The following is a 24,331-nucleotide window of genomic DNA, read 5'->3' as shown; positions in this document are numbered from 1 at the left end:
CTTTAAAATGGCTATTATTTTATTGATTTTTTAATTAGATTAAATGACCTAATTGAGTCTATAAAAGGAGTGCTTAGAGAGAAGTCAAAACATAAGTTTAATCACTGGTTTTCTGATAGTTTTAGATTCTCTCAAAACACAAGTCCTTTTCTAAGCCTCTTTGATTATTTTCTCTTCTTCTTCTCTGTATCTATCTCATGTGTTGAGAATTTCCCACTCTAGTCTAGGTGATTCTAAGGATACATTGGAAGACTATGAAGAAAATAGAAGATCGGTTCAGTTTCTTGATAATACTCTGCGACATAAAGGATTCAAGAGTTTGAGAAACTGAAGGAATGACTCTTTCATTCCGCAGTGTATACTGTAAGTATTCTATTCTTTGCTTCTCTTTGAATTCAATTTTATAAACATGTTTTAGGCTATCTCGTATGAATTCGTTTAATATTAGATATACATGAAAATAAATAAAGATCCTGTATAAAGCCAATCCAACAACTGGCCTCAGAGCCTTTGGTAATCTTTATTTTCATGCATGAACATGTTTAAAATTGGATTATTTTATATGTTTGAATAATTGGCTGGTTTTCGTGTTTTTATGAAGCATATTGATTTTATATGAATTTTAGCAATTTATGGTTATTTTGTTGTGTTTTCTATGCTATTAATTTTTATATATGCTTTATTTTGTGTAAAACATGTTAAAAAATAATTAGAAAATGGTTTTGGTTTGAAAAATTGCTCAAAAAAGAATTTTTGAATTTTTTTTTGCACTGGCTCCCATGCGCATGCACCACCAGCACCCCAGCCACCATGCACTCGGGTGAACAGTACCCGAAACGGGTACTGTTCATCCAGATTTTATTTTTTATTTTATTTTTGAGAAATAAAAAAAAAAAAAAATTGTGAAAATACATTATTTATTATCAACACCAAAAATATCTTTTTTTTTTGTTTTATCATTTAATTTTTTTTAAAATAAGATATTTTTATAAGTTGGGATTTAAATAATTAGATATTTTCTACAAAGATTCAAATTCAAATTTAAAAATAGACTAAAAACTTAATTTTAAATCTTTTAATATATTAAAATATTAGAATTATAATATCAGATATTTATAATATTTTCATTTAAATTCTTGATATTTTTATTAAATCTTTATTTGAAAATATAAATATCTTTTTATTCTATAGTTTTTAATATTTAAATTATTTGAAATTTGAATATTGTTAGTTAGATATTTTTATGGATATTTAAATTTGTTTAACTATTTTGAGATATTTTAGAATTGTTATAACTATTTATATATATATTTTTTTTAATGGTTAAAATATTAGCTAATAGTTATAACAACACAAGATATTTTTGGAAAATATTTAAGATATTGATTTTAAAATTTAAAATTGGTTAAATTTTGAAAAATATCTTCTTTTTTTCAGCCAATTAATAAAATATTTTTTTAATAAATTGGATTTAAATTAACATTGGTTAATTGTTGATAAATCCTATTTAAATTAAATTAATATTTTTTTCAAATTAACATAAAATCAAGTTGATTGTTGATAAATGAAATTTAAATTAACTATTGTTAATTGTTGATAAATTTCATTTAAATTGACTTATTTTTGTAAAAAAATTTAATTAATTTGAATTTTTTTTTGATAAATTCTAGATAATTAATTGTAGTATTTTTGCATAAATTCATATAATTGCTCATATAGTAACATGATTAGGCTCATCCAATTATACCACGTCTGTTTGCACTATATGTGGTATTTTTGCAATTGGGCTTAGATGCATATAGTGGCCCATATGTTTGTTAGATATATGGTATTTTTCCAAATAAAATATTCATAAAATGATAGGTTTTATTTGGGTCCATTAGAAAATGTAAAGTTTAAATTCCTCTCTTGTGGGTGATTCTACTTGTGAAGGCTCATTTGCTTTGCATGACTATAGTGGGCCTAATCAATTAATAAAACGAAGGTTTAAATTCCTGTCTTTTGGACCTTGTGTGGAAGATAGGGTGCCTTTGTAATGGGAACGACATACTAGACCCAGCCCTCCTCCATACAAGCCCAATTGTTAAGGCTCATTTACCTGAGTTGGACTTAATTGTATAGGTTCATTACATTAATTAAACCTAAATATTGATTAGCAACAAATTAATTATAAATTAATTGAATTTGTGTCAATGTGACACTTTAGATAGGGCTGAGCATAAAATCCGAAAAACCGAAAAAACCGTGTACACCGACCTACCGAACACCGAAAAAACCAAAACCGTTTAAACCGAAAACTGAAAAAACCGCCGACAGTGCAAACCGCCACTGTTCGGTCGGTTTGGAAATTTTGGGTGAACCGACCAATAAAACCGAAACCAACCGAACACAATAAAATAATAATATAATATTATATAATTATTAATTATTAAAATTTTTAATAAAAAAAAAACTTAAGGCACTTGTAAATGTAATTATGTTCTATATATTTATGTTTTAAAAATATACAAAAATGGATTCTAACAATCCAAAATTTTTAATTTTTTAACTAAATCTTTCAAAAAAAAATTAATAAAAAATAATCAATTTGGTTTGGTCGGTTTAACCGACCAAACCGCGGTCTAAAACGGTCGGTTTTTTTTTTAAACTGGTTTGGTTTTGTCGGTTTTTGGATTGCACCAATCCGAACCGAAAACCGAATTCTGGATTTTCTTTTGTGAAAAAACCGCCCAACCGGGGCAAGGATAGCATAGATTAGTTAAAAACCTAAAGAAATAGAGATATGATTGTTTTTAGTATTTTTTCTCATATCTTACATATTTTTGGTATATGTTGTGCTATTTCTTGAAATTTGTGTGAATAGAAGTTTTATTGAGCAAATGTGATTGATTTCTATTTTATTGGTAATGTGTAGTTTTATGTTAAGTAGTGTCTACTCCCATCCTTTCTCAACTTTTGATGGAGAAACTCACTGGAGAAAACTTCCTTAATTGGAAGCAGAATATCAACATAGACAACTCTGAATTCGTCATGATTGAGGAATCCCCAGAATGAGCATTGTGTCTTCACGTTAGTGATGGCACCGTTTATTCTTGTGATGGTACCGTAATGCTTGGATAGCACCATCTCTGCACGTTCGTGATGGCACCGTAAGTTCTAGGATGGCACCGTGTCTGCACGTTCATGCTCAACTCAACTATGGTCTGACGCAGCTCATGAGCGAGCTTCAAATTATTGAACCTGTCATGGGTGGACCTAGTAAAGGAGGTGAAAATAAGACTACTAATGTTGTTGCTGATCTACCTAAGGTTGAAGCTCATCCAGCTTCATCTTCGAAAGCTGGAAACAAGAGGAAAGGTGGACAAATAAACAACCCCAAGCCTGCAAAGGCTGCAAAGACGAGTGCACAGATGCCTAAGGGGAAGAACAAGAAAAAAAAAAGGTAAAGATAAGTGCTTTCACTACAAAGGTAATGATTATAGCTCATTTATCTTGGAAACATGTGTTTTAGAGAATGATAAATCCGTTTGGATTATTGATTCTGGATCTACTAACCATGTTTGTAATTATTTACAGCTTCTTGAATCGTGGGAGGAAGTGAACGAAGGAGGCTTAAAGCTTAGAGTTGGGAACGGAGCGTTCGTTGCGGTTCAAGCTAGAGGAAGAGCTTGTCTGAAGTTTGGAAATAAATTTTTAATTTTAAATGATGTACTTTTTATTCCGGATTTTAGTAGAAATATAATTTCAGTTTCCATGTTGCAATCAGAACGATTTGTTATGACTTTCACAAGTTCTAATATATCTATTTCTTTCAATGGATCACAATTATGTATTGCATGTTTGGAAAACGGGCTTTATATTCTGCGACCTAACGAACCCCTCTCTCTTAATAATGATTTATTCAAAGTAGCTAAACCTAGGACCAATAAACGTCAAAAGACCGATAACGATAATATGACGTATTTATGGCACTTGAGACTAGGTCACATTGGCTATGATAGGATTCAAAGACTTACAAAGGACGGAACTTTGAGGGAACTCACCTTAGGTGAATTACCTATCTGTGAATCTTGTCTACAAGGAAAACTGACCAAGCGTCCATTCTCTGCAAAGGGTGATAGGGCCAAAGAACCACTTGGTCTTGTGCATTCAGATGTTTGTGGACCTTTGAATGTACAAGCCAGGGGTGGTTTTGAGTATTTCATCACTTTCATTGACGATTACTCTAGATACTCATGTCTTTACCTAATGCATAGGAAATCAGAAACATTTTCAAAGTTTCAGGAATTCCTAGCAATGGCTCAGAACCAATTAGGTAAACCATTAAAGATCTTGTGATCTGATAAGGGTGGAGAATATTTGGATATGCAGTTCCAAGATCATTTAACTGAACTTGGGATTTTATCACAACTTACTGCCCCAGGTACTCCACAACAAAATGGTGTAGCGGAACGCCGGAACAGAACTTTATTGGAAATGGTTAGATGCATGCTTAGTTACCCAACTCTACCAACTTCGTTCTAGGGACATGCAATTGACACTGGGAACGACATTCTCAATGTTGTGCCGACAAAATCAATCCCCAAAACACCTTTAGAATGCTGGAATGGTCGTGAACCTAGTTTACGCCATTATAGAATCTGGGGGTGTCCCGCTCACGTCCTGAGGAAAAAGGAGGGAAAGCTAGAACCGTGAACTGAAGTTTGCATGTTTGTTGGCTATCCTAAAGGTACTCGGGGTGGACTTTTCTATAGTCATTCAAAAAAGAAAGTGTTTACTTCTACAAATGCTACTTTTCTGAAAAATGACTATGTCCATAACTTTAAACCTTGCATCAAAGTAGTTTTAGAGGAGATGGTTAAAGAATTGACTCCGACCAATGTTCCATCGTCATCAATTCGAGTTGATGATGAAATTCCGACTCGTCATGTATAACCGACGCAAGTCGATTTAAATGAAGAAAGTACCATTATTCCTGAGCAAACAGTCACGGCGCCTCACCGTAGTGGGAGGGTTTCTAGGAACCCAGTTCGGTATGGTTTGGATGGTGAAACAAATATGGTTGTTGGTGACACTAGTGATGATGATCCATTGTCTTTCAAACAGGCAATGGCTAGCCTTGAAAATGAACTATGGCTCGAAGCCATGAAACAGAAAATGGAGTTCATGTACTCAAACTCTGTCTAGGATCTTGTGGAAGCACCTAATGACTTTAGGGAAATTGGGTGCAAGTGGATCTACAAGAAGAAACGAGGTGTTGGTGGAAATATCGAGACTTATAAAGCTCGATTAGTGGAAAAGGGTTATACCCAAAGAGAAGGTGTGGACTATGAGGAAACTTTTAGTCCGGTAGCCATGCTTAAATCCATTCGCATCCTCCTATCCATAGCAGCCGCTCTCGACTATGAGATCTGGAAAATGGATGTCAAGATAGCTTTTCTTAATGGAAAGCTTGACGAAGTCATTTATATGGATCAACCAGAAGGATTTAAAGTATTTGGACAAGAAGGAAAAGTTTGCAAGTTGAATAGGTCCATCTATGGACTTAAGCAAGCTTCTCGTTCCTGGAATATTAGGTTTGATGAAATAATCAAGACCTATGGCGTTGAACAAAATATTGATGAGCCCTGTGTTTACCAACTGAAGGCAAATCAAATAGTGGTATTCCTAGTTCTTTATGTAGATGATATCTTACTCATTGGAAACAATGTTAAGAAATTATCAGAAGTGAAGAATTGGATGAGCACTCAATTCCAGATAAAGGATTTGGGTGAAGCAAGTTATGTTCTAGTTATCCAGATCATCAGGGATAGAAAGAACAGACTCTTAACTCTATCTCAAGCAGCTTACATAGATAAAGTGCTTGAACGTTTCTCAATGACAAATTCCAAGAAAGGGCGTCTACCATCCCGTCATGGAATTCATCTTTCAAAGAAGCAGTCTCCCCAGACACCTGAAGAGGAAGATGCAATGAGAAAAGTTCCTTACACATCTGCAGTTGGAAGTCTGATGTATGCCATGTTGTGTACTAGACCAGATATTTGCTACGTAGTGGGAGTAGTGAGCAGGTATCAGTCAAACCCAGGACCAGAACATTGGATAGCAGTTAAGCATATCCTAAAGTATTTGAGACGGACTAGGGATTATATGTTAGTCTACAAGGGTGGTGTTCTGAACCCTGTAGGCTACACCGATTCAGATTTTCAGACAGATGTCGATGACAGGAAGTCTACTTCTGGAATGGTGTTTACTCTTGGGGGTGGAGCTGTAATTTGGGGAAGCATAAACCAGTCTGCAATATCATATTCCACCATGGAGGCTGAGTACATAGCCACATCATAAGTAGCTAAGGAAATAGTCTGGCTAAAGAAGTTCTATTCGGATCTTGGTGTTATTCCAGAATTGGATAAACCGCTTGTGTTGTTTTGTGACTATCTCGTATTAATTTGTTTAATATTAGATATACATTAAAATAAATAAAGATCTTGTATAAAGTTAATCCAACATATATCGCTTGGGCCTATATCCCGAGGCTCGTCGATGCGTTTGTGCTAAGTTACGTATTTTTCGTATTCCCCGTGTGGCGATATATCGCCCCTAGAGCTGCGATATATTGGCATACGCTGAAATATTATACACGTAATTGCACTTGTTCAACCTATTTTGAATTGGGTAAACAACTTTAATTGAGTCATATAACGATTTTAAAGCTACTGGCGGGTTCTGGGGTTTTCAAATATTTCTCTTACAAAACTATTCCTCAAAAATACTTAATTCCTTAATAAACATGCACACGACAAGTGTCATTATCTTATTGGTTCTATCTAAACCTTATAGTATAATAAATGACATCTTTATAATCAGCTATATTAATAAAACCTTATGTTATAATTAATATTCTTAAACTATAGTTTAAACTTATAAAATCTATAAGTGTTGGTACGAGTGTTCAACTAAGTCCTTGCTTGAACCAATATCCACAGTAATAAACATACTATAACTACTACTACTACTACTATCTAACTAGCTAAGTAAAGTTCTGGGACTCTATAATTCTCCCCTACTAAAAAAAATTTCGTCCCCGAAATTTACTTACCAAACAATTCTGAATACCGGGCTTGCATGTCCTCCTCCAACTCCCACGTTGCCTCCCGTTCAGAACTATTACTCCATAGGACTTTGACTATCGGAATACTCTTGGACCGTAACTGCTTCATCCATCTATCTAGGATGCTAATCGATCATTCCTCGTAACTCAAGTCTTTTTGGAGTGCTATTGTATCATACTTGAGGACGTGAGATGGGTTTGACACATACTTACGCAGCATTGAAATGTGGAGCACATTATGGCTATCTGCTAAAGCTGGCGGTAGGGCTAATCTATATGCAACTGTTCCCACTTTGTCCAATATCTCAAAAGGACCTATAAAAGGGGGACTAAGCTTTCCTTTCTTCCCAAACCGCTTCACACCTTTCATAAGAGATATCTTTAGGAAGACTTGATCTCCAACTTTGAATTCTACATCACACCGTTTGGCATCCACATAGCTTTTCTAACGGCTTTGAGTAGCGAGCATACGCTTTCTAATCAACGCTACTGCTTCCCGAGCTTTTCTAACAGCTTCGGGAGCAAGGAGTTGCCTTTCTCCTACTCCAGGACCAAGGAGGTGCCTTCTCCTACCTTGTCCCAATGTAACGGTGATCTGTACCTTCTTCCATAAAGTAGCTCATAAGGTGCTATCCCGATCGTCGACTGGTAGCTACTGTTGTAGGAGAACTCTATCAGCGGTAAGTACTTATTCCACAATCCTCTGAAATCAAGTACACAAGCGCGCAACATATCTTCTAAAATCTGTATGGTACGCTCGAACTGACCGTCGGTCTGAGGATGAAAGTTCGTACTAAGACTTAACTTAGTACCCATGGCTTGTTGTAAACTTCCCTAAAATCTCGATGTAAACACCGATCCTCTATCGGACACTATTGTCTTGGGAATTCCATGCTACCGTACTATTTCTTGGACATAGATGTATGCGTATTGATCTGCTGTGTATGAAGTCTTAACAGGCAGGAAATGAGCTGACTTGGTTAGTCTGTCTATTACTACCCAAGCTGAATCATGCTGCTTACTTGTTTGTGGCAAACCCGTCACAAAATCCATAGCTATATCATCCCATTTCCATTCTAGTATGCTAAGCGGTTGCAATAAGCCTGTAGGCCGCTGATGTTCTGATTTCACTTGCTGGCATACTAAACATTTGGACACAAATTCCACTATATCCTTCTTCATTCCTGGCCACCAATATATTGCCTTAACGTCGTGAGTCATCTTGGTCGACCCTAGGTGAACTGAGTATGGGGTACTGTGCGCTTCTTCTAAGATTTTTATCTTAATCTCTTGATCATTCGGTATGCATACCCGATCTTATATCTTAATAACCCTTGACCGGATATTGAGAAATCTGTGGCTTTGCCTTCTCTAACTGCATCCATATGTGCTACTAATGTGTCATTATGTCGTTGCCCAATTCGTATATCTTCTAACAGATTTGAATGGATAGACAAATTAGCCAGCTTACCGATGACTACTTCTATTCCAGCACTGATCAGCTCCTGTTGTAGCGGCTTTTCTATTCCGGCTAGTGCTGCTAGACATCCATAACTCTTCCTACTTAGTGCATCGACAACTACGTTTTCCTTGCCCGGGTGGTATAGGATTTCACAGTCGTAATCCTTCACTAGTTCTAACCACATGCGCTGCCTCATGTTGAGCTCTTTTTGAGTGAAAAAGTACTTTAAACTTTTGTGGTCCGTATAAATCTCACACCGTTCTCTGTAAAGATAATGGTGCCAGATTTTTAACGTAAATACCACCGCTGCCAACTCCATATCGTGAGTTGGATAGCGTTGCTCATACTCCTTCAACTGCCTTGAGGCGTAGGCTATCACCTTTTCATTCTGCATTATCACGGAACCCAACCCTTGCTTCGACGCATCACAGTAGACTACAAACTTGTTGTTGGGTGTTGGTGTTAGGAATAGCTTATACATGATCTTTATTTATTTGCATGTATATCTAATATTAAACAAATTAATACGAGATAACCTAAAACATGTTTCTAAAATTGAATTCAGAGATAAACAAAGAATAGAATACTTACAGTATACGTAGCAGAATGAAATAGTCCTTCCTTCAGTTTCTCTAACTCTTGTATCCTCTCTGTCGCAGAGTATTATCAAGAAACTGAACCGATCTTCTATTTTCTTCACAATCTTCCAATGTATCCTAAGAACCACCTAGACTAGTGTGGGCAATTCTCAACACATGAGATAGATATAGAGAGAAGAAGAGAAAATAACAAAGAGGCTTAGAAAAGGACTTATGTTTAGAGAGAATCTAAAACTATCAGAAAACCAGTGATTAAACTTATCTGTCATCTTAGAAATCTGAACTTACGACTTCGCTCTAAGCACTTCTTTTATAGACTCAATTAGGCCATTTAATTTAATTAAAAAATCAATAAAATAATAACCATTTTAAAGCCCTAGGTCGAAATTATCATGGACTTTAGGCCTGTGAAATTTCCCATTTGATTATAAGCCCATTAGACTTAAAATCAAGGCCTGTATTATTTTCTATTTAAATACTTTATCAAATTAATTATTTTATAATTTGAACCTTGATTTAAACTTATTTATTAATTTAGATACCAATTTATCTTATTTAATAAATCTGCCATAATTTCTCTTTTCTTCTCAAAATTACACAACTCTGTGAAACTATCCAAAATTGACCTGGTCAACTTTGATAATTCTCTAATTGATGTTTAAATCAATTAATTGAGACTATCTAGATGATTTTATCCAAGGTACAATGGGGACCATGGGCCTATGGAATCAAGCTCCAATAAGTTATCATAAATCTAACAAATAAATTTACCAACTTATTAATTCCTCGTGACTCCACTATAGACTCGGAATTGCACTCTTGAATTCATAGAGCGCTCTATAACAAATATAGATACGCTATTAATTATCCATTGTTACAACCATAATTGTCACTCAATCCTCTATAGACGGTCTACAATGAGATAGGACTAAAATACCGTTTTACCCCTCATTGTATTTTATCCTTAAAACACGTAGTTCCTTGTAAATGATATTTCAGTAAACTTATTTAATTACTGAAATGAGATCTCTATCATTTAACACCTTGAACCAAACTAAAAGGAAGCCATTGTTTCACTTCTTCATCAGAAGCTATAGATGTTCATATCTATGATTAACACTCCCACTCAATTATACTACTGAGTTCCCAAGATGTAAGTATGGGCTAGTCCGTAGGGTAAGCTGGTAACGAACAAGTCAAAGAACTCAAATAATACAATCAGTTAGAATACTAACCACTCAGAATTGAGATTGAATTCACCTATGGTCAACTATATGATATGACTAGAATAGATAATAACGGTATGTTTACTTATCTTATCAACTGTTAATATCGGTCTTGTCCAATGTAACAAATACATCTGATCTTATCTACTTTGCTAATGTTCTGGAAAAAACATAACACTGTAATGTGTAAGTAGATCATATCATAGATTGGCAAGTCAATGCAAATCCTGTGCACTGATTAATATTAGGACTAACTTATTTTGAACATATAATCATATTTATATTCCACTATGATTACGTCACTATAAATAAGATTAGCTATATGCTCGAGATTTAATAGAAGTTTATATTAAACAAATAATCATGAAAATAAAACATGTGAGCAAAGTGATTGACCAAGTCAAAAATGATTTCTATTCTTTTATTGATAATAAAATGAGAATACAAAGAATTTGGGTTTTAATTAGGGCAGAAAACCCCAACAGTTGGTACACACAATACTGGTGCTGAGCACAGCTTATCCTTAAGCAACTAAATCTCTCTTGACACTTATCAGTCCAGTTGAATCTTTGCTGTTTCCGGGTCAGGTTGGTAAGTGGAGTGGCAATCTTAGAAAGGCCTTTTACAAACCTCTGATTATAACCTGCTAATCCCAGAATTCTTCTTACCTCTGATGCATTCTTTGGTCTTGGCCAATCTTTCACTGCCTCTACCTTGGATGGGTCTACTGCAACTCTATCCTTGGATACAATGTGCTCAAGGAATGCTACTTGCCAAAGCCAAAATTCGCACTTCTTGAACTTAGCGTAGAGTTGATGCTCCTTTAGTCGTAACAAGGTCATCCTTAAATGTTCCTCATGCTCGACTTCATCCTTTGAGTACACCAAGATGTCCTCAATGAACACTATGATGAATTTATCCAAGTAATCCTTAAAGACCCTATTCATTAAATCCATAAACGCGGCTGGAGTGTTGGTAAGACCGAAAGACATAACTAAAAACTCGTAATGCCCATAACGAGTTCTAAAAGATGTCTTAGGAATGTCCTATTCCCGTACCTTGAGCTGGTGATACCCGAACCGTAGATCAATCTTTGAAAACATGGTCGCGCCTCAAAGTTGATCAAACAAGTCGTCAATTTGGGGTAGCAGGTACTTATTCTTAATCGTCACCTTATTCCGCTCGCGATAATCTATGCACATTCGCATGCTTCCGTCCTTCTTCTTCACAAATAGAACCGGTGCACCCCATGGCGAATGGCTTGGTCTAATGAAACCCAAGTCTAGGAGTTCTTGTAGCTGCGTCTTTAACTCCTTGAATTCTTTAGGTGCCATCCGGTATGATTCCTTGGAGATAGGCTCAGTGCCCGGTACTACTTCGATTGTGAAGTCAATTTCCCTAGTCGGTGGCAACCCTGGTAAGTCATCGGGAAATATTTCTCGGAATTCTCCTATAATGCGGACGTCTTTAACTTTAAGTGGTGTTTCCTTTACCACATCTGTGATGCTGGCTAAGAATGCTTGACATCCTTTTTCTATCATCCTTTGAGCTTTGAGAGATGATATTAGCGGTGCACGTAGTCTTGAAACTTGTCCCATGAAGCATAGTCTATGGCCGTCAGGAGTCTCGAACGTCACTTTCTTGCGTTTTGCAGTCGATGGTTGTGCCATGCCTTGCTAGCCAGTCCATGCCTAATATTACGTCAAAGTCTTTGATCTCCAGTTCTATCAGGTCTCCTTCTAGTTCTACATCCTCAATCTTGATCGGTACGCCTCGTACTATTCGTGATGATAGAACTACTTTGCCCGTAGGCAACTCTGTTACAAACCTATTTCTAAATCTTTCACAAGGTTTGTCTTGTTCTTCTATCATTCCTAACAAGATATACGAGTATGTTGTTCCCAAATCAAGCGATACTAGAACATATATTATCGAGGATAGGAATCTAACCTGTAACTGCTTGTTACAAGCATGGGCTCCTCCCTGGGTCAAGGCACAGACTTTTTTCTGGAACCATCGTATTATCCCTCTTCTCCTTTGGCTTGAGTTGTGGACATTCCCTCTTTTGATGACTTTCCTGGCCACAAACATAGCATTCCTTGGTATTTGCATGACACTCCCCAAGAGGTTTCTTTTGGCATTTGGAGCACTGCGGGTATTCTACATAACCCGACCTATCACTTGCTCGCATTCTTTTGTCACCATTGGCCTGCTTACTATCGGGATGCTTTCCCTTCTGCCTATTATTGTTGTTATGTTGAGGATGTTGTTGAGTCTGTTGTCGTTGTAGCAGCTCTTCCACTTGTTGTCGTTGCCAAACAATTTCTGCGGTGATGCCACTAGCGACGACAGCGGCATACTTTGAGTAGCAGCAGTAGTGGTAGCACGCACTCCTTTCTTCGAACTGGAAGGGCTTCATTGCTCTCAGTAGCAGCTCTGGAGGCATCGACATTTGTGCGTGCAGACCTTTCGAGCGACATCTTCAACAATGTTCTAATAGTCGAGAAAACATATTAGAACTTGCCCTAATAGGCTCTAAGGCAAAAACTTAATCTAAGCAAACATAACTTGGACCTATTAATTATGATTTCTTATGAATGTTATATAAGCCTTCTTTATTATTAGAGTGGGTTTCTATACTTAGAAAAATTGGCCATCTTTATTATTTTCTAAGTTTGTTTCTAATCATCCTATAGGACATTGTAACGACCCAAACTCACTAATAAGGCTTAAGGGCCTTGATTAGTGTGTCTGAAGGGCATAATGGGAATTATGTGTGACTTTAATGATTAAGATGCATGATTATGATTTAAAGCATGTTATATGACTATTTGAAAATTTGGGATGCATGACTATGTGTATTAGTATACATGCAGGCCCTGATTAGGTTAGAAGGGCATAATTGTAATTTTGGCCATTATGGGCATAACTGCTTTGATATATGTGATAATTGTCGAGACCACATTATTATGTGGATATATCTGTGATCTGCGACTCGAGACGATCCTAGTGAGCAAAGTAGCGAAAAAGTCATGGCGGGGATTTATACCCGGCTCGGGGCGAGCTTAGGGGTATAAATGGGAATTTAGTGAATATATTGGAGTCTATCATGACATTGAAGAATATTATTGGTGATTAATTAGGTATAGGGAGTTAAGCAGGAAATATTAGAGACACTCGAGGAGTTAACGGGAATTAGGGTAAAATGACTAGAATGCCCTTAAGTGGATTAAAGGGTTTAGATTTAATAGGGAGGGCATAATAGTCATTTGGCTTACAGGAGTTAAGTATTACCAAGGCTTTATGTTAGTGGGAATTGTAGAAAGTTATAGAAGTCTGAAAGAGAGAAAAGAAGGAAAAAGAAAGAAAGAAGGAAAAGGAAGGGAAAAGAAAGACAGAAAACAGAGAAAGTTCTCTAAGTCGGTTTATATTTCCTTCATCTGTTTCTTGAGGATTTCTGGAGTAAGGCTCAGAGGAGAGCTGGGATAAACTAAGCATCAAAGATCCTAACCTAGAATTGAGAAATTGGCAGAGGTCTAGCAAGGGTTCATCAGCACTTGAGGTAAGACTTTAGAGTTCTTCAGTTTCTGTTTCTGGTTTTTGAGTTATGGTGCTTAAGTTGAATTGGATGGAAACTTTAGGGAATTCAAGCCTAAGGCTGAGGAGGAGAAATCCAAGGAAGTCTTGAGGCAACTTGTGGTCGAAATTCCACCAAAGGTATAAACCCTTAACTCTAACTTTGTTGTTCAGCTGGTTTCTGCTGAGTTTTAGTGTTTAGGAGTGGCTATGGTGAATTTTGAGTTTGGGGATACATGTGCTTGAGTTCTAGGTATTTGAGGTTCTTGGGATGAGTGGAGTATGGTCATAAGGTTGTTTTTGAGGTTGGGAAAGATTTGGAAGAGTTTTGGTTAAGGTTGGTTCGAGGAAATCGCAAGAAGGGAAAACTGAAGCTGGTCTGTTTGTGACTAGCGCTACAGCGCTAGCCTTTGGGCACTGTAGTGCTAGGCAAAGTTTGCTGATGGGGTTTTGCTTCTGTTTGTAGCGCTGTATCGCCCTCCCATGAGAGCTGTAGCGCTACCCTGCCTTCTGAAGGGGATTTTAGGGTTATTTGCAAGGGCTTTTGACCTAGGGTTTGGGGTTTGATTCCACCACCTTGTTTGGTGGAACTAGGGATTCCCGGGGGCTTGGGATTAGCCCCGAGGCTAGGTTTTGGAATTAAGGATTGATGATGACTTTGGCCTATGGTTGTGTTTAGGTGAACACTAAGGCTCAAGGGGGGATCGTACTCAAGGAGTCGGGGGATCAAAGCTAGTGAATTGAAAGGTAAGAGAACTGCACCCGATTATATGATTATGATGGGACTAAGTGCTCCCGATACTTGTATCGTGTCAATGATGGTATTACGCCATGGGACATGTAAAAGCGGCCTAAGAGTGTCGTACATTGTATTAGCGTACAGGGCGCGGCTTGGCCACTGGTAGCCAAGGACAGCTTAACATTCACTGAGCTCGGTTTAAGCGGGCCGGAGTCAGTGGGATAACGGAGGGAGCAGCCTGAGAGCGCTAGACCTAGTTATCATTTGTACAGTGATATATGATATGAATTGATATGTTTAGCATGTTGGATACTTGATTATACTGAATGACTATATGGTTGAGATTATGTGATGCAATGTGAGATATTGATTTGTCTGTTGATTGCTTATGCTCTGTTGTTGTGTTTTCTTGCTGGGCCTTGGCTCACGGGTGCTACGTGGTGTAGGTAAAGGCAAAGGCAGATTGGACCAAGCCTGAGATGGAGAGCTCCGAGGTGGAATGTACATAGCCAGTTATTCGATCGCCATGGTCGAGAACTGGATCAGGACAGGGATTGCCTAATTGTCTGTTTTGCCTTAATATGGCCTGATATTGTGTATAAACCTTGTGTCTTTTGTAAACAGTCTTTAAACTTAATATTTTTGGGATCCCGTGTAAACAGATGATGCTTCTTAATGAAAATGTGGCTTTTGAGACCGAACCATTTTTAACCCTAGTTCCTTTGTAGTTTCAATAACACAATTTTAATTAAATGACTTGATTAGCAAGTCTGGCACTTTATAAACACACAGTGTAACGGTCTTGGCTATCCAGGGCGTTGCAGACATAATTCTCAGGCTCGAAACTCGTTGTTGTTCCAAAGTTAACCATATTAAGGGAGGGCTGGGATCAGTAAAATCGTTCCCACTACTATGGCCCCCTAAACTCTCAATATAGAACCCGACCCATTGATTAGTATCCACCCTCACCGAACTTAGTCATTATTCATTAAATTTATTATTTATTATGATTGCAAAATAAAATCAAACTCATTCATGTCATCAAAATAAAAATGATATAATTTGGAAAAAAAGTTTTCACTATTTACAATCACAAATGCAAATAAACAAATAAATAAGAAATTAATATATTCTTAAAAATCGGGATCTTCAACATCTGATCCTTCATCTAACATATCGTCATCTATCTCTTCATAGTCATCATTGTCTTGTGCCTCAAAATTCCCTCAAGGAAGATTCGTAAAAATGCTATGTTTTTGCTCATTTGTAAATTGAATTTTCATCTTAGAAGTGAACCCAATTTTGAGAAAATAATATCTCATAGCTACCGGCAAATTATCTTCATCATCTATCATCTCCCATATATCTTCTAAAGCTGCAATCGCAGTAGGATAATCTCAAAAAAGTCTAATTACTAAAATGTATTGCTCCGTTGATCTGATCATGATTTGCTTAGTTTCTTGGAGGTGACCTATCTACCTGTGGAACAAAAGTAGTCTCCGAGTGATTCTTTCTAGCACTCCTACGGTGTTTCTTGGTTCTCTAATTATTTTTAAGGCCTTAATGGCTCAAATATCCTCATAAGTTAATGCTCCATTCATTCTTAACTGAAAACATAAAGGCTAAAATCGTTAGCTATACATATAAACATAATAACTATAATCATAAACACTTACATGGCGGTTAGATTCGGAGCATGAGCGTGTGTATCAAGGAGAACTTCATGTGAATGAACTGTTGCTCTGATACCAACTTTAATGACCCAACTAATTCTAAGACTTTGGGCCATTAAAACTACTATACATAGATACTATTCTTAAGAAAACATACATACGAAACATTCATAACTTTATTAAAAACTATAAAGGAAATGTTGAAATACATAATTCGGGGCATGGTATGGCATCCCATTATTTAATAAATAAAATATAACTTAAATCTTAAATAAATTTGTTACAAAACCAAGTGCGAAAAATACATAGAAAACATAATTAAAAAGGCTATAAACAACGTCGTCCTCGAATCGTTCACGCAGTCCACCGAATCCATTCTTCCTCAATACACAACCCCAAGCTGCCAAGACTCCTTCTGCCACCATAACTATTTTCCTACATACATAAAAATAATAAGGGAATGAGCCTAATGCACAGGAAGGAAAATCTACTGAAAACATAAAACATAACATGAACATAAACTATAAACATGTGACTATAAAAACGTATACCATATAGAACTACAATATTAATGGCCATTAACTCATTAACATGGCATGTGATAAACCATCTAGGTCCTCTGTCTAATATTTGAGGTAGGTTAGATCACATGGTAGTATATGATAACCCATCTAGGTCCTCTATCTAATATTTGAGGTAGGGTAAATCATAACTCTAAACGATGAAAATGATAAACACTAGGGCTTGCTAGCTAAGCAACTATGAGCCCTAGATAACATAAAGAAAAACATAACATAACATAAACTTATCGTAACATTTTATACATAAACATAACATATAAGCATATAGAATCTATCCTATTTTCCTTACAAAAACTGGGATGTGAGAACAAGGACGGGATTTGGAACACTCCTAAAACCAACAATAAAAAGGTGAGTATTTCTAAAAGAAGGAGATGAAAAAGGAATGAACTAAACCACCGAGAAGAAGAACTTACCGAAACGAAACCTTAAGTTCAAGAACTTAAATGCCTAACCAAGAATAGAAAACTACAAGTTAGGATTTGAGTAAAGAAAACTATAAGAAACTAATGAAACATACAGAAATGAACTAGGAATAGGAATACCTTTGAATGCACTAGAACTAAACTACACCTCGATATCGAAAAACACACTATTAACCTTACTTCCCAAGTGTTTTTAAAGCTTAAAATGATAAAGCTTATGACCCCAACACAAGTGATTATCACGCAATAGTAAATCTAGCAGCTTGAAGGCTCTGAACTTAGCTTGAAGAATGAAAGAAATGGCTAGGTACTAGGTCCTATTTATAGAGTTCAAGGAGTGAAAAGATCTTCTTTTAGCTTGAATAAAAATAATGAATATTTAACTGAAAAACATTTAAATATTCGTTCAGTAGAGGCTTAAGACTCGGTCAAAAGGTTTAGAGGCTTGCTAAGAGGTTAAGTGTTGAATTGAGCTCCGTTTCAAAACCATTTGAAAATCTTGCCCAAGGGCCGATATATCTCCCATTTGATTCACTTGTTAGGGTCTGTGAGAATGATCAAGAAAAAAACTTTTGTTTTGGGGGCTCATTAACGTATATGGATGGGGACATGATTTAAAGATTTGGAATCCAAGCCTTCTTCATTAGAAGATTTAATAATGGTCCCCTTAAGTGTTAATATTAGATCTGAACAGATTGAGGCCTCTAATTTATAAAAGGTTTATAAATTAATTATTCACTAGTGAATTAATGGTACATAAGTATTAAAAGGTAATTAGAGGGGTAAAATGTTAATTTCACCTAGTTCTAATTATGAACCAACCAATTATTGGAGGATTGAATTGGATGAAGTGATTAAATCGATGGACACTTAATAAAGTACTAAGTAAATATAAGTCTATAATTACAAGGGTGTCATCCGATATTTTTAGTGGAATAATATTGGGATTAATAAATAAGATTATTATATTAAAGAGCTTTAATTGATAATCTAAATTATTGGAGCTTGGAATTATAGGTCCATAGGTCCCCAGATCGGCTCTATAAAAATTGTACATGGTAAGAGCATCAAAGAATAAATAATGGTATATTTGTTAAGAAAATTAGTTTCTAGGCAAATACGTAATTATAGAATCATATATATATAATGGTTTTATATATAGAAATTTTGTAATCTACTCGGGCCATAAATCGCATTTCGCTACGCACTTGGAAAATCTATTTCCAACATTTGGTATCAGAGCGATCTATGTATTTATATATATTAATCGTTATATGTCTTTGAATATTTTGATATATGTTGATATATATGTTAATGCATGGATTAGAATTTGGTCAATAATTATATGGTCTCTAAGGATTCTTTTTTATGATGTATTTTTCTTCTCCTCCATGAGTACGTTTTATTTGCTCCTACGAGAGCTAATTTAATATTTACAATTTTTTATCGCTCTTAAGTGAGTTTTAAACATAAATGATAGTTTTTTTTAATAAAATTTAAGATTATGCATTATATATTATTATTATAATGATATTTTATAAAATTTAAACTTATATTAATATAATTAGTAAAAAAATAGGATTGGAGAAGACAAGACACTCTTTCTCTCCACTGTATTCAAAACTAAAGATTAGAGAAGAACAAAAATCAAATACTGAGAATAACACTCAGGTTTCCAGCAATTTCCCCCCCTCTTCCATGGAGAAAAAGAAGAAGTCGGCTTGAAAACCGGTGACAAGATCGGTAGCTCAAGGCCTGCCTTCAATCCATAATGAGAATATTCAGACAGAAATCATTCTTGAAGATGTATTCGTCAAGGGCGATGTTCAGTCTTCAGGCGAGACCCTAATTAAGGCTGAATTGGGAGAGATCGCTGATGGTAAACTTCAGAAGGACGAGCCAAAAGCACCTGAGTTGGATACTTCTAGCTGGGCGGACAAAGTGGAAGCAGGAGAGTTTCAATCTTCGGCCCAAAAGCATTGGAATCAATTCACATCTGGTAAGCTCTCTTTTAGTGATCAGAAGCTAGAATATGCTGAACCACTGGTTAAGGATGGTAAGAGGATTGCTCTAATTTATGTGGATGAAGTGAGAAGCCAATCGGCTAACTGGAACTCTGCAGTCATTTGTATGGTTCTTGGTGCTAATCCTCCAATGGCAGTGTTTGAAGGATTTATCAAGAGGGTTTGGGGTCATCTAGGGATTGCTCAAATTGCTAGGATGACAATGGGTCTGATAATGGTTAAGTTTAATGATGAGGCTACTCGAGACCATGTTTTGGAGAATGGAAGCCTTCATTTTGACAGAAAGCCAGTGATTGTTCGCCCATGGACAACTGATTTAATTGTTATTCGTATGATCCGCTCAGTACCTCTATGGATTAGATTACATGATCTAGGCCTTCAATATTGGGGAAGCAAATGCCTTAGTGCTTTAGTTAGCACTATAGGCAAACCGATAATAGTAGATAAGTTTACTCGAGAGAGATCTAGAGTTCAGTTTGCTAGGATCTTGGTGGAGGTTGAACTCTCAGACAACCCTCCTAGGATTATTCATTATTGGAATGAGCAAGGTCAGCTAGTGGAGCAAGGGGTGGACTATGAATGGTTGCCAGTCAAATGCAAAAAGTGTGATGGTTATGGCCATACTATGACTGATTGTCGCAAGGAGATGAAGTCTCTACTGATTCAGAAAGATAATCTCCCTAAAACATCTCCTGAGATTGGACGGGATAAGGAAGAACAATTGCTGAATGTAACACCAGAGTTGTTTCAGGAGCTGAATGAAGGTGTTGCTGCCGTAGAGGGGCAGTGTTCTGGAACTAAGGAGGTGGCTGAAGGGCCTACTGATGCAGAGGGCCAGAGATCAAAAAATATGTGGCAATCACCTAATAAACTAGGTCATATGAATAAACAAGGCCAAACAGGGAGTAGTAATAAGAATACAAACAAATATGAGGACAAAGGGCAGAAGCTGACAAACCATTTTCGGGTGCTTCAGGAGCAGTTAGAGGGGAAGGAAGGAGGCAGGGGTAAAACTCAATCTTCAAATGGATAACTGTAATATTCTATGCTGGAATATTAAGGGATTGAATAGCCCAAAAAAACATAGTGATGTTTTAGATATTTGTAGTAAGAATAAAGTAGGGGTTGGAGCTATTTTGGAGACAAAAATGAATGGAATCAGAGTGCAAGAACTGATGACTAATAAATTTAGGAATTGGGACTTTTACACTAGTCCTGTTACGGAGGGAAGAATCTTGATTATATGGAGTAAAGTATTTGTCAAGGTTAGTGTTCTAGAGGAGAATAATCAATTTGTTCATTGTCTTATTAAAATGACAGGTCAAAAACACTCTTTTAGTGTTACTTTTGTTTATGGTCGAAATACAATGGAGGAAAGGAAGGCCTTATGGCAAGGATTATCTCAGATTGTTCGTCCAGTTCTTCTTAGATTATTTTAGGAGACTTTAATGCTATTTTTACCGCGAGGGATAGAAGTGGAGGAAAGCCTGTTTCTAAGATGGAGCTCTTGGATTCGTCTCAGTGGCTTGCTGTGAATCATTTGGAAGCTCTTAAAAGCACTGGCTCTTTTTTTACTTGGACTAATAATCAAGATGGATCTGCTCGTATTTACTCCAAGATAGACCATGTTTTTATAAATGAGGAATGGCTGGATATGTTTCCTAACACATCAGCCATGTATAATTGGGAAACAATCTCAGACCATTGCTCATGTACTATTTCTGTAATGACAGTGGAGAATATGGGTGTAAAGCTGTTTCGTTTTTACAACTTCTTGGCTTATCATGTTAACTTTAAGCAGATGGTATTAGATAGTTGGAGGAAGCCGCTAAAGGGGACAGGTTTGAAGTCCATTTATTTGAAGACAATGAGGCTAAAACATAAACTGAAGAGCTTTAATTGGACTGTATTGGAGACATAGGAGTCCATTTTCAAAAATCCAAGGACCAATATCAGGAAGCATTGTTTCTTGCTCAACTCCATCCTATTAATCTTGCTCTTCAAGACAAAGTTAAGGTTACTGCTGAAAATTTCAGAATTCAAGAGCAAATGTATCACAATTTTTTTACTCAAAGAAGTAAGATAACATGGCTGAGAAAGTTGACATGAATACAGCTTTTTTTCATGCTTGTTTGAAGAAGCGTAAGGAGACAAATAGAATAGCAACTTACATAAATCAACAAGGGAGGGTGGTGGATAATTACTCTTAAGTTATTTCTCATTTTCTAAATCACTTTAGAGGTATAATGGGAAGACCTAGTTCAGCTTCTAAGCAGTGTGTTGAGATGGGTTCAAAGCTTTCTTTAGATCAGCAGCTGCTATTGTTGAACCCTTTCACTCATAAGGAAATTCGAGATGCCATGTTCAATATTTCTACTATCAAATCTCCGGGCCCAGATGGTTATGGTTCAACTTTCTTTAAGGTGTTGTGGCAGGACATTGGTGATGAAGTTTGTAGAGCAATAGGTCAATTTTTTGAGACAGGTATCATCCCAGAAGAGCCGCTGAATACTACGTTGTCCTTGGTCCCTAAAGTTGACAATCCTGATCGAGCAGTGGATTACAGGCCCATTTCATGTTGTTCTACAATCTATAAATGCATATCAAAATTACTATGTTCAAGATTAGCCAAAGTCCTCCCTGTTTTAGTTCATTCTAACTAGGGAGCTTTTATCCAAGGAAGATCTATAGCCCACAATGTCTTAATCTGTCAAGATATTATCAAGAATTATAGAAGATCTTCCATCTCGTCTAGGTGTGCAATTAAAATTGATATAAGCAAAGCCTATGATACTATAGATTGGAGTTTTATTGAGGAGCTACTAAAGGCCTTATGTTTCCCAACTAGATTCATTGGCTGGATTATGACTTGCTTGAGTAATACATCATATTTATTACTCTTGAATGGAAGGGTTCAAGGCAGGTTTAAGGGTGAGAAGGCTCTTCGTCAAGGGGATCCAATTTCCCCGCTGTTATTTGTTCTAGTCATGGAATATCTTACTCGAAGCCTCCAACTAGTAGCTCAAGGTTCAGCCTTCAGGTATCATCCTATGTGCAAGAGTCTCAAACTCATTAGCTTATGTTTTGCAGATGACTTGCTGCTATTTTGTAAAGGTTCCCTGTCAACAGTTAAAGTTCTTAAGAATGTGATTGGGGAGTTTAGTTCTGTTACAGGGCTTCAAATCAATGAGAGTAAATCTCAGGTTTACTTTGGGGGAGTTTCAGCTGCTGAAAAACTCCAGATTTCTGCTGAGTTGAATCTGTCAGAGGGATCATTTCCTCTTAAATACCTTGGTGTCCCTATGAGACCTACCAAATGGAAGCATGAAGACTGTGATATCATAATTCAAAAAATCAAAATGAGATTGCACACTTGGGCAAGTAGACACCTATCTTTTGCTGGTAGAATGCAACTAATCCATTCGGTTCTGTTGGATGAGTATTTTTGTCCTTCCCCAAAGCATAATTAAGGAAGTTGAGCATCTTTGTCGTGGTTTTCTATGGGGAGTTAATGGCAATAGGAGCAAGATACATATGGCTTCTTGGGCGAAGGTCTGTCTTCCTAAAGCATATGGGGGTCTCGGATTCAGAAATGGACAGGTTTGGAACCATGCTATCTTAGCTAAGTATATGTGGGCGATCTCTGAGAAGCATGATTTGTTGTGGGTAAAATGGATAAACAAAATCTATCTGAAAGGCTCAAACTTCTGGTCCTATAGGTTGCCTCCGGATACTAGCTGGTATTGGAGGAAATTATGCAAATTGAGAGGCAAATTCAGTTATGAAGATATCAAGGCTGCTGGTTTATCTGGGAAATTCCAATCATCTATGCTATACAATAGTACTCTGAGCCAACAACAGGTTGGTTACTATCAAGCAGTATGGTGTAGATTATCTTTGCCTAAGCACAAGTTCCTGTTTTGGCAAGTAGTTAATGCTCAGTTGCTTACTTGTTATAACATGCTTCGATTCAGAGTGCCTCTTGAATCTCTTTTGTGCCCGGTCTGTGGTAGTTTTGTTGAAAGTCACTCCCATCTGTTCTTTGACTGTACTCTATCAAAGCAGGTGTTGGATCATATATTAAACTGGATGGCATTCAGAGCATGGCCTTATGAGTTTGATAGCTGGAGGACCTGGCTCTCTAGCAGAAATCATGGCTTCCTTTTTCATATAACTAACATGATTTTAGCAGCTGTGGTATATAGCATTTGGAGGAATCGCAATGGTTGTATTTTTGACAATTTTTCTAGGACTGCTACTAGTATAGCTTCTGAAGTTAAATCCATAATACAACATCGGCTCTACATTGTAAGTAAGAATAAGCTATCTTCCAGGAGCAAAGAGTTTTAACAAAAATTACAATGTAAATATTGGTTGAACTGTTTTGTAGTTTCCTGAGTTTGTTTGTGATTGGATTGTACTGTTAGTTTTGGTGAGGCTTGCTGTACTAAGCCTCAGGTTGTTTAGTCTGGATATTGTGTACGTTTGCTTGTTTGATTAATGAAGTACATTTCTTCTTCTTGATAAAAAAAAAATAGGATTATATATTAATTTATCATAATAATATTTTATAACATTTAAATTTATATTAATATAATTATTAAATATCTAGTTTTATATTATATATTATTATAATAATGATATTTTATAACACTTGAATTTGAAATTAAATTTATATTAATATAATTATTATTATATGTAATATTATATTAAATATTATTATTGTTGACGCGATTTTTCGCTAATAGTAGATTTATAAATATAATACGAGTATTAGTGCTTATTTGTAAACCGTAATGAACTTATATGAACCCTTTCTTACACACACAATTTTACGTGGTTCACTGGTTAAAATCCACCTAATCGACGAGACTATATTATTACTCTCTCCCAATTTTTGCAGAGTTTCAATATTACA

At 36.3% G+C, this 24,331-nt stretch overlaps 1 protein-coding gene across 1 annotated transcript; it reads left to right on the top strand.

The window, feature by feature from the left end:
- The first annotated feature begins 20,561 nt into the window (after window positions 1–20,561).
- LOC133832334 (uncharacterized) lies at window positions 20,562–22,883 on the top strand. Its single transcript, XM_062262694.1, has 5 exons — window positions 20,562–20,678; window positions 20,843–21,254; window positions 21,335–21,464; window positions 21,653–21,897; window positions 22,504–22,883. Exons 1-5 carry the CDS (start codon window positions 20,562–20,564, stop codon window positions 22,881–22,883), a joined length of 1,284 nt encoding a protein of 427 aa, XP_062118678.1.
- Window positions 22,884–24,331: the final 1,448 nt, after the last annotated feature.

This window comes from Humulus lupulus, chromosome 4, assembly GCF_963169125.1.
Source record: "Humulus lupulus chromosome 4, drHumLupu1.1, whole genome shotgun sequence".
NCBI classification, from domain to species: Eukaryota; Viridiplantae; Streptophyta; class Magnoliopsida; order Rosales; family Cannabaceae; genus Humulus; species Humulus lupulus.
This window is presented reverse-complemented; position numbering and strand designations above follow the sequence as displayed.